General features: G+C 54.2%; 1 protein-coding gene across 1 annotated transcript; it reads left to right on the forward strand.

Annotated features, from left to right (window-relative positions):
- The first annotated feature begins 2113 nt into the window (after nucleotides 1-2113).
- On the forward strand, nucleotides 2114-8364 carry Mln (motilin). Its single transcript, XM_026383503.2, has 4 exons — nucleotides 2114-2230; nucleotides 3678-3794; nucleotides 6651-6747; nucleotides 8285-8364. Exons 1-4 carry the CDS (start codon nucleotides 2114-2116, stop codon nucleotides 8362-8364), a joined length of 411 nt encoding a protein of 136 aa, XP_026239288.2.
- The last annotated feature ends 3114 nt before the right edge of the window (nucleotides 8365-11478 follow it).

Below are 11478 nucleotides of genomic sequence, written 5' to 3' on the forward strand. Positions count from 1 at the left end.
AAGACCCCTCCAGCCTCCATCAGAACTCGCTGGTGAGTAACCACAAGAGGAAGAGGGCGGGACTTGCCAACACAGAGGTTCCAGCCAGAGCCAGCTCCATGCAGGGCTGTGGGGGAGCTGACCCCGCCCTGGGTCCCTCTGCCACCTTCAGAGGCCTAGCTGGGTTCAGAGGGAAAGCCCTGCGCTGACTCCCAAGGGAATGTGTTAAAGTCCCCCACGGGGGTGGGGCAGCCGCAGGGCTGAGGCTGGGGGCTGGAGAGAGGCAGCCGGGGGCAGCTCCAAGCAGATCCACAGCAGCCCAGAAACCCAAGTCCAAGCTCGGCAGGACCCAGGCTCCTCTTGGTGTGGCAGCTTAGCTCTGGAAAGTTAAGAACAATCTAGTCCCAAGGCAGACCCTACAGCTAAGCAAGACAGGCTTGGCTGGGGACAGCAGCTGTCCAGGGAGGGGGACGGTCCCCTGGTCCCCTTCATCCAGCGCAGAGCCTTGAAAGCCGAAGCCCATCCTGGCGGTGGGGGAGGGGATTCCGCTCTGCCCAGCTCCCCCTCCCAGCGGCCAGCGCAAGTGAACGCAGCTGACGTGCCGCTGCCAGTGGCTCAAGAAAATGAGCTGCAATTGGATTTTGCCTTTTTTTTATTTAAAGTTTTTATTGATTCTTATGGAGTGAATTAAATGTGAACAGCAGAATGGAAAGGGATCTAAGCACCTCTGTGAAGGAAATGGGACCCACAAATGTGACACATCCGTCTCTGCTGGGAGGGAAAACAGGGCCCTGGGGACTCCACAGGGAAAAGACAGGACGGAGGGGCTGGCGGTGGGGGCTCCGCCACTTCCAGCATCCTCAGAGCAGCTCTTGTCCCTGGGCCCCTGACCAGCCTGGGCTTTCCCAGAGGTGACCTTCCATGGGCCACTGTCCTCCCCAACCTATTGGGAATTCGTAGGCACTTAGGATGGAGGCTCAGGTGTTTGAGTGCTTGCGTTCCTGCTCGTGGTATTAAAATGGAAAGGAGGAAGAAAGCAGGGCTGGGTGTGGTGGCGCAGGCCTGTAATCCCAGCAGCCCTGGAGGCCCAGGCAGAAGGGTCACAAGTTCAAAGCCAGCCTCAGAGACTTAGCAAGGCCCTAAGCAACTCATTGAGACCCTGTCTCTAAATACAAATATAAAGGGCTGGGGATGTGGCCCCGTGGTTAAGCACCTCTGGGTTCAATCCCTGGTACCAAAAGAAGAGAAAGGAAAGTAGGGAGGAAGAGGCTGAGGGTGGGCGAGGAAGGCAGCAGGGATGGCAAGAAGGCAGGGGGGTGCTGCTGGGTGGAAGCTGGAATGTGCCCGGCTGTGCCACCCAGGACCATTCTGACCCCTTTCGAAGTCTCAGCACCTGCAGTCCCATACCCACCTGCTCCCTGGCAGCACCGGGGTCCCCTGCAGCCTGCCTTCCTGCCAGCCACTCCAGGCACACCCACTTCCAGGACGCCCCACCACCCTCTCAGCATCCTGGGGTGTTCGCAGCTTGCAAGGAGGAGGCCCTCACACTGTTGCTTCTGGATGGTGGCCACCAGGCAGCCAGATGCCCTGGAGCTGGGGAGGGACGTGTTCCAGTGCCAATGCTCACCCCACTGAACTCTTTTTTTTCCACCTGGCTCTTACTCTGCCTGGGTGAAGGTCTCAGCCTTTTCTCCTGTGCACCTGGGGTCTTGGTCAGAGGCTTCCAGGTAGAGCTGCAGTTGATGAGCCTGGATCGTCTCTAAGCGTCCCAAGCAGTGCATGGAACAGGGGTGCCGCCTGGGTTCTGTTGATAATCTAGGAGTTCTTTTTTTGTGCAATGAGGTCCCTCCTGCCTCACAAGGAGACCAGCTGACCCCAGGAGACCTCACCTATCCAAGGGAAGGGCTGCATAGTGTATGGCACAGGCTGGGTGGTCTTTCCCAAGAGCTTGGTCAGCGGCCACCACTCTGGGGCAGGGAGGGTACCCTGAGTTCATCAGGGAAAGCTTGGGTTCAGAGAGGCCAACCACTTGCTCAGGGTCACACAGCTGGAGTGTGGACCAAAACAGATTAGCAGTCTACCACCATGCCCTAAATCTAGTGACAGGAGCCCCTTGTCCCTGGCCAGCTCCAGGATGGTGTCCTACAAGGCCATGGCTGCCCTGCTGGTGGTACACGCAGCCACCATGCTGGCCTCCCAGACAGAAGCCTTTATGCCCATCTTCACCTACAGTGACCTCCAGAGGATGCAGGTAAGGAGCCCTGGGGGCGGGTTACATGGCTGTGCCAGTCCCTGAGCGGCCCAGGCTGAGTCAGGGCTGGCATCTCTGAAGCAAGCTCTCCACCTTCAATGACCTATGCCAGGGCCACCAAGGAGTGTCAGGACCAGAGAACCTGAAGGCCAGTGGTCCCTCCATGTCAGTGGCTCCCATCCCTGCCTGTCGTTCAGACCGACAATTAACAAGCCAATTACGATTTCCTGGGCCTCTCTGTGCCAGGGGCTGCCCTGGTGAGGGGCCTGATCACGCAGGAAATCTAAGCCCCATCCCTGCTCTCATGGAGCAGACGGAGGTGGGACCCAAACCACAAATCATGGAAAATTAACAGTCGAAGGCAAAGAGAGATCACGAGGCAAGAGGAGATGAATTGTCCCCCAATTGTCTGGTGTCTGTGTGGACATTTGACTCCCTGTAACCAAGAAAGGAAGAAATGGGACTTTTGTGCCCCAGCCCTTCTGAGACCAAAGCCCCAGCAGGGCCAGGTGTGTGTTAGTTCTGTAGGGGTCTCATGGCTCTGTGGCACGGCCTGTCCCTGCCTACACACCATGTGGGACAGGTCTCCACACTCCCAAGGAATGGGGCCCTTTGCAGAGACCTGGCTGAACCCAGCTGCCCCCACCAGGGCAGATATCCCCCCGCCCCCCGCCACAGACCTTCCTCCCACACCCTCCAGCGGCTCACTCTCCCCAGAGGACAACGCATCTCCTCCAATCACCCCCTCAGCAGGTGCCTAGCAGAATCCCAAGAGTGCCATTAGAGACACCAGAGGAGTGGGGTGTGTCTGATCTCAGTCCTGGGGACCTGGTACTCCGCGTGCCAGGTAAGATTTGGGGTTGGATAGAAATAGACAAACTCGGTGGAACACAAGTCAGCAAATTGGTAACCAAAGGACGCGACGTGTTCATCCATTGCACGGTTTTCCTTCCCGTAATTGCCAGGCGCTGGGATTTTTATGAAGAAGCTGCAAACTCCTTCTTCCATAATTCATCTCCCTGTCTTGCCTCTTATAAATCACTTCCCAGGGACTCCGAGTTCTGGGCCACCCCATGGCGCCCTCACAGGCTGGGCTGTCTTGCTACCTTTTTTATAGGCTCTCGGCTACGAAAGACATTTTCACACTTAATATGCACCGAGGGCGGCCGTTATTCTCAGCGTTTTAACTTAATTAACAGTAACAATCTGGGTGCAGTGTTTTGACCGCAAAGGAGCGCGCTCCCCTTGGAGCCGGGCTGTGGGCGGGCAGTTCCAAGGGCGGTCCTCAGCCTCAGGTACCTGCAACTGCCCAAGCAGGAGACACCTGGTGACAAGGTTCTCTTGTCCTTGGGAGTTCAGGCCAGTGCTGGGCGACTGGAGACGGGCATGGGGGCCTCTAGTGGGTTGAGGGAGGGCAGTTATGTGCCACGTCATGCTGTGCCCCTAGGAAAAGGAACGGAACAAAGGACAAAAGAAATCCCTGAGCGTGTGGCAGAGGTCTGAGGAGGCAGGTCCCCGAGACCCCGAGGAGACCTCAGAGGAGGAAGAAAACAAAATGATCAAGGTAAGAGAACAGCGAAGAGAAACTGAGCCCCGTGGAGGCAGGGCCCACTAACCTCAGCCAGCCCTGGAATGTTCTAGGACATCCAAGCAGCAAGCTCCATCCTGGTAGAGGGACACAGCCACCACCAAGGAGACAAATTAATCATTTTAGGCACCAAGGAAGAACGTATGGTTGGGAGTGGCTGGGGGCAGTCTGGGGCACTGCCTTGTGCAGGGGAGGGGCAGGGAAGGCCTCTTGGAGGAGGCGACATCTATTTCAAACCTGGTGAAGAGAAGGAGCCACCCAGGCAGAGTTGAAGCAAAGGATTTTGGGAAAGAGCAGCAGTGCACAGGCCCGGCTCAGGAGCACTGTGGGCCCTCGGCCTCAAGGCTGGGCTTACGGAAGAGCAAGAGGTGGCGGGGACAGCTCAGGCAGGGCCTAGTGCAATTGGGGTTCAAAGCAGCAACCTGACCAACATAGAAAGATCTAGGGCAGCGCAAATGAAGACCAGAGACAGTCAAGAGGCAGCTGCATCCTCAGGAGAGAGATCTTGAGGGCAGCAGTTCCCTCCCTCCCCTCCTAGGCAGGAACAGGAGCTGGCCAGGGCCTGGGACCCTGGAAGGCATGGACTGTCCGGCCTGCAGGGGGCCTTGAACTGCCCCGCACAGACAGCTCTCCAGCTTCACAGACCCCTTCATTCAGGCAATGAACAAATACATTTTACAATGTACACTGGGGACAGAGTAGAGAGCAGAACAGACGATAACCCCCCACCCCTTGTGGAGAAGCAAAAGGTACTGAAAGGAAACACCACAAACAAGATAAATAAACACTGTAACATGGTCGGTATCAGTAGGCACTATATGGAGGAAGATGGAGCAGGACGAGGAGGCGAGGCGAGTTGCAATTTTAAATAGGGGGGCAGAGCAGGCTTCATGAATAGATAGTATTAGTGCAAAGACTTAAAGAGAAGGTACAGTGGGCCTTGGGGATGTCTGGGAGAGGAGCTGTCCAAACAAAAGAAACCTCAATGCAAAGGTCCTGGGGCAGAGGAGGACCTGGTGCATTCGGGAAGAGCAAGGAGGCTGACTGGGCTTTGTTTAGACTGAGTCCACTCCACTGAGGTAGGAGCCCTTGGGGACCTTTGAAGAGAGAAGGGGCATAATCTGATTTACACTTTAAAGGGTTTTCCCAAGCTGCTATGTTGAGAACCTAGGGTGCAAAGGCAGAACTAGGGAGACCACCAAGAAGGCAGGAGGGGGATGAGAGAGCCCAAACTGGAGGGAAGTCACGGTAGAGGAAGGACAAAGTGGCTGAATTTTGGAAATATTTGGAAATATTGGAAATATTTTAGAGGTAGAAGCCCATGGGATTTTCTGAAAGAATGGTTTTGGAATATGAAGAAAGAGAAACATAAAAACCAACTTCAGGGTTTGTGGCCAGAACAGCTAGAAGGGCAGATTTGCTTCTAACTAAGAGAGCAAAGCCTCTGTTGGCTGAGAGCGGGAGAGAGAAGATCAGGAGGTCAGGCTGGACCTGGGAACTGTAGTTGCTGCTGGCATCCAGGTGGAGATGTTGCACAGGCAGGTGGACGTGCAAGTCTGGATTCAAGAGCAAGGTTAGGGCTGGAGACGTAACGTGGGAGTCACCAGGGAGCAGATGGAATCCCAAGCCAGAGAGGGTGAGGGTCTTGCTGGGTCACACAGGAGTGGGGCAGAGTGAGCCAGGCTCCTCACCTCATGCCTCCCTCTGGACAAGGCCCAGGGAGCTTTCCAGTTCTGACTGGCGTGTGGCCCAGAGAGGGACCTCCAAGTTCTCACGGCACTCAGCAGGGTGGGACTCCTTTCCTCCCTGCACTCACCAAAGTCACGGTCACGGAGGATACGGGGGTGAATCAGGCCACTGGCACGGGCCAGGGGCACCTCTGAATGGTCTCTAACTTCACCTGAGACACAGAACACATACAGCCAACGGATGTCCTTCCTGGGGAGGCGTGGGGTAAGGAACCCCCCACACACACCCCTTTTTGTCTCCTGACATCCATGCTACTCAGGGCTGGGAGGTCCTTCCCGGGCTACAGTACAACCTCCTCATCTTGGAGCAAGGACCACAGAGACACCCATGAGGAACCTCAGCCCTGAGGACCTAGAGCACAGGCCGGCTCTTTCCCACACCCCAGGAGACTGGGCCACTCTCCCCGGAGAAACCAGGGATCTCATGTCTGTGAGCTGCTTTGTGCAGCAAAACCATTGACCCAGGAAGTGCAGGGGGTGAGGGCAAGATTGGCCAGCACCCCTAGCTCTGCCTCAAGGCCATAAGCACCCCTCTTGGTGGACAGCTCCTGTAGGTCCCACTGTGTCCCCACCTACAAGAGAAACTTGGGGGTAGAGAGCACAGACCCTGCAGCCAGGCCCCCATAATGTCTTCTTCCTGGGCTGCTCTATCTGTGTGGCCTGAAGCTAGTACTCGTCATCTTTGTCCTCAGTTTCCTCATCTGCAGAATGGGCCCTCTGACAGGCTGCACCTCACAGGGTCATTTAATATAGATAAGCCCCTTGGAAACAGCCTGGGCCCTGCTGAGCTTAGCTGTTGGTTAGGGGAGGTGGGTTCCCTCCCTGTGGAAAGCCAGGCGGGGTTCCTGGAGCCCCACCCAGCCGCTGTCAGCTTCCACCTCAGGGGGAAGTCTCAGCAGGACTCTGCCCCCTGGTTAGAACTGGGACGGGAGACAGGACTCTCAGTGAGACCCTGAGGCCCAGGGAATAGGCCACCAGCAGGATGAAGCGGCTCCCTAAGCCCTCCAGGCACCTGTAGGGCGCTCAGGGGTTAACTGCCCTCTCCACGCCTCTCTCTTCTTGTTAACGCTGCCTTATTTCACAGCTGACTGCTCCTGTGGAAATTGGAATAAGGATGAACTCCAAGCAGCTGGAAAAGTACCGGGCCGCCCTGGAAGGGCTGCTGAGTGAGGCACTGCCCGGTAAGGGTGGGCGGCGGGCGGAGCGCAACGGGGTCTCTGCAGCTCCCTGGGGGTCTATTGTAGCAGGCATCCCCACCCCCCAGCAGGGTTTGAGGACAGCTTGTTTGTTTTTCTGCTTCGCACTTGAGAACTGAGCTGCCTTCTCTCCTGGGGCACAGCCCCATCTCAGAGGGAAGGACACTCAATCACAGGGCAAGCTGATGGCTGCTGGTGGCCAAGTGGCCCCATCCTCCAGCTCAGGGGCCGTCTCAAGCCCCGGCCTCCAAGGCTCAGGCAGGTTCCAGACGTCCTCTGGCAGAGGGCCACGACAAATCAACCCCGGGCCTCCCAGGCTCCAGATATTCTCATTCCTTCCCAAGTACCACCGAGGCCTGGAGGCTGCTGCAACGGGAACTCTGGATCAGCTTTTCCTTTTTTTTAATCTGTTCTGCAAATCGAAGTCCTGCGCCCCATTTGGCCTTGCCGATTCAAGGTCTGCCCAAGATACTTGTGCAAAGCTAGATCTTGTCTGACAAACAACCACTAATTACTTCTCCTGTTCAGGAGGAGAGGCGAGAGACTAGAGGAAGTGGTGTTAGGGAGAAACCCAGAGGTTAAATGATTTGCCCCAGGCTAGAGAGAGCTTCCAGTGCCTTCCAAAACGCCCATCCCTCGCCCCCAGTCACCCTCCTCCCCCGACCTGCAGCAGGTTTTAGAAGGCATTCTGCCGACACTACAGAGCAGCAATTCCGTACTTTTCCCCAGCAGCCAAATGAAGCTCCTAGGAGAAAGGTGGACCCCCCCCCCCCAGGAAGCCCTACACACCTGGATGAGCCGAAAATCCTGCCCCACCCACAGCTGGCCTCTGAAGCCAAGGGCCCTCTCCAAAGCAGATCCCTCACGAGCAAATAAAGCATGAAATACACAGAGATGACTCCTTTATTTAATATTCTAATTTCCAAAGGGCAAACTCAGGTCAAGAGGCAAAGTGGAGGGGGGCTGAGGAACTGGCCATAAATGGTGCATACATTAGCAAAATGTGTGCCTTTTGTAAGTATCAAGTTCGAATATTAACTCGGGTTGGTGGAATGGGAGGATCTGTCTGGCCCTTCCATTATGGGCAAAGAAACTGAAGCCCAGAGAGATGGCAAAGCAAGGGCTGGAATCCAGGTCTCTTGAATCTTGGTCTTTTTTCTGTGTACTGACAAGCTAAAGGTCTGATGGGCCCGAGGATTTCAGGACCTCTGCATCAACCCCGTGCTGAGTAACTTCCAACCAGCCCTTTAACCTCAATGAGCCTTTGCAAAAGCAAGGTGGTAATATCTGCCTTGAGATCTGGGGACTGAGGCACCAGCAAAGAACAAATTACTGTTATTATTATCACCTTGTGACTACATACTCCAGCATCCGCAGCAAAATTGCACAGCCAACCCACTTATTTCTGCCTTCTAAACAAAACCGGATGGGAAATTTCATTCTAATTTAATTTTACATTAATGAATGTTCATTTATTTATAAACTGGGGCCCTACAGGAATCGCAGCTCCCTCCACCCATAGGTTACCAGCAACTAGACGCAGTGTCCACTCTGTATTGCCAACTCACCACCCGCCACGAGCAAGGGCTCAGCCACGGATAATGGTCACCAGGGCAAGAAGACTCCGACTTTCCAAAAGGCCCATGTTTGGGGTATTCTGAATTCTCCTGAGGAACACCTAAGCCTTCCATAGGACCCAGGCCCTACCCTACTTTGGGTTCCCACACATTTCTGTCACACGTCCTAATCAACCTCAGAGCAGCTGCAATTTCCCAGGAAATGCTGCCAAAATCTGGTACTGAATGGAGAGGGCTGCTGCAGGGGCATGCTGCAGGGGAAGGCAGAGCAAGACAGGAATCCCCACCGCACACTCTGGGAGGAGCTGCATCCGGGACTTGTCCTCGCCCTACAGAGTTTCCCCCATGTCAGTTCACCCAATTATTTGTAACATCCTCCAAGAAGCAGGAAAACAAGAGGTTCAGGTCTCTCCAGGAAAACAAAAACAAAAAAAAAAAACAGTGCATGTTCTCCCTATGCTGCAATCTGCCCCTCCACCAGCAGGTGGTGCTCCTTCCTACCCCACCCTGTACCATTTGGGGAATTTTCCCTAAGATGAGGGACAGGGGTTGGAGAACAGCACTGAAACCCATACCAGGGAAGGAAATGGGACCTCTAGGCAATGTCACCCCAGGCGGTCTAGTTTTGAAATGGGAATTGGTTCTGCAAGCATAAAACCTGGGCTGGGCCCTGTGTGTTCCTGCAGAAAAACCCTGTTCAGCGCTGCAGCCTGGCTGTCCACGACCCTCACCCTGAGGCCTCTGATGTGTTTCTCAGTAATGAGTCACAGCAGGGACCCAGCCACCACCTACATCTGTATGCACAGTGCCCCTGCGGCCTGCTTAGAAGTGGCGGCTCCTTTCTTCCCTCGTTTTCCTCCTCCTGCCACTCTTCGATTTCTCAAAAACAGCGCAAATAATTCTTCTTTGCCAACAAGCTCCTCCAGGTTCCAGGGCAGCTGACTCGATTGCTTAGGGGACATGTGCAGCCCTGGAAGAAATGAAAATCGGAGGGAGGTGGGGGAGGAATCGGTAAGCTGAGCCAAGAGAAAAAGACCATGTTGTCACAAAACAAGAAAAGAGATGACACTCCTGGTTAAAGCTTTTGAATGTGTCAAACAGAAACCAGTCAGAGTCGGAGATGGGAGGGTGCCCAGGACAATCCGGAGACAAGGGGGCCGTCCCTGATGCGGACTCCCAAAGGTGTATCCAGCACAATCTGCAAGAACCTCTGTGGTTAACAGGTACATTAGCCTGCGTGGTCTGGAATGTTCTTTACACTTAACAGGACCACGGGTAATTACCAAGCAACCTGAACCTGGCTTCACAAGATGGAGATGATGAAGTATTTTCTCGGTAACCACATTGGTGTGATTTCATAATTACCGAGCTACGTGGATTTGCCATGAAATTGAATAGTTAAAAGCAAAGAGTAATTGCCTGATATCTGTACTCTGTAATTTAGTATAATCTAATCATGGACAAAGCCCAAAAGAAAACACTCTGAAAGCGTTACATTTTTCTCCATACACCATTTATTATTGACATCGGCTAATGTATTCCATGCGTCTAAAGGAACTCTAACCCACGCATACCAAAGTGGAAGCGTGGCCAAAAGGGTCAGCGTTTGATTTCGTTTCCAACAGATTATGAAAAGCAGGTGGCACAAGTGTCCACTAAACCTGTTCTGGTATTTTCCTGAGACTATTCATCCCCTTCACTGACACATCCCCAGAGTTGGAGAGAAAACGGTGGCTTCCTCTTGCACAAAGCAGACACAAGGAGGCAAGAAGTTGGGAGCTCCACAGGTCATCCCAGTCCAAATCTAAGCCCCAAACGGCTTCTTCTTCTTCGCTTTTTTTTTTTTTTTTGGCAGCACTGGGGGTTGACCCCAGGGGCATTTTCTGCTGAGCTACATCCCCAGCCCTTTTTGGGACAGAGTCTCACCAAATTCCCAAGGGCCTCACTAAATTGCCCAGGCTGCCCTCGAACGGCAATCCTCCTGCCTCAGCCTCCCCAGTGGCTGGGATCACAGGCCTGTGCCACTACACCCAGCTTACACTCACTCCCCACCCCTCAGTGTGATGCCACCTGCAAAGTGGTTGAGAGGAAGCCTAGAATAGCTAAGGACCCCGGGCTGGGGCTGGGGCTGGGGCTCAGTGGCAGAGAGCTTGCCTAGCTCCTGGGAGGCCCTGGGTTTGATCCTCAGCACTACATAAAAATTAATAAATAAAATAAAGCTATTGTGTCCAACTACTTCTTTAAAAAAAAAATAGCTAAGGACCTCAACGAGGTGGAACAAGGACGAGTCCACAGTTGGAGAGCATCTTAGAGGATCTGATAAATGTGTGCAGGGCTTTTTGCAGGAAGAGGAGAATGGAACCCACTAAAAGATTTATGGCCATTATTATTAGTATAAGGCTCCGCAGAGACAGAGAGGCCAGCAGGAAGGCAGGCAGTGTGGTGGCCCTTCAGGAATCCAGAGGGTGCTCTGAGCAGCCCTCGCCTCTGTTAAATGTGTGGATGTGGTTACTAAGTAGCTGTAGACACTGCGGCCTCTTTTTCCTCTTTTGCCTTTAATAAATCAGAAGACTGACAGCAGCCTGAGCCACTCACCTTTACCAAACTCCCACTAACGATGGAAAGGAGGGCGCAGCCATGAACTTTTACAGTGTTTTCCTTTTCTTTAAAATATGCTTTCCCTCACCCGACAGGCCCCTGGGAGAGCCAGGTGGACAGCGGTGGCTGAGGAGCCCTGAGGCCAAGCCCATCCCAGGGGCAGCATGTGGAAGGTTCTGCAGGGCAAAGTAAAGAACAGGCAAACAAACCCCACTAAAATGGGTAAAAGGGTGCCTTGGGGGTGAAAAATGTCAATGGAGGACAGAGGAGACCACAGAATTCCAGGAAAGGGGCAGGGCCAGAGCTGGGAGCTCAGGAGGCAAGCAGAAAGGCGGAGCCCTGGGAGGCAGTGGGTTACCACAAGGTTTCTCTCAGAGCTGGTGAAGAGGGGTGCTGCCTGGCACCCACTGTTAAGAAGTTGGGAGCCTGGGAACCTGTGGATGCTCCATACCAAGGCCTGTTAGACCCAGAAGCCACCGTGGGGGCCATGGGTGGACCTGGGTGGCTGGAGACCACCACTACAAACATGCTGGGTTCCAGG

This window comes from Urocitellus parryii, chromosome 8 (genome assembly GCF_045843805.1).
Source record: "Urocitellus parryii isolate mUroPar1 chromosome 8, mUroPar1.hap1, whole genome shotgun sequence".
In the NCBI taxonomy this organism is placed as follows: domain Eukaryota; kingdom Metazoa; phylum Chordata; class Mammalia; order Rodentia; family Sciuridae; genus Urocitellus; species Urocitellus parryii.

Excerpts from the sequence above, each read along its gene's own strand:
- Mln (XM_026383503.2), top strand. The coding sequence starts at position 2,114 with ATGGTGTCCTACAAGGCCATGGCTGCCCTGCTGGTGGTACACGCAGCC. Across the intron at positions 3,795-6,650 it reads AAGAAAACAAAATGATCAAG|CTGACTGCTCCTGTGGAAAT; the intron begins GTAAGAGAACAG and ends CTTATTTCACAG. Across the intron at positions 6,748-8,284 it reads GCTGAGTGAGGCACTGCCCG|GTTACCAGCAACTAGACGCA; the intron begins GTAAGGGTGGGC and ends CTCCACCCATAG.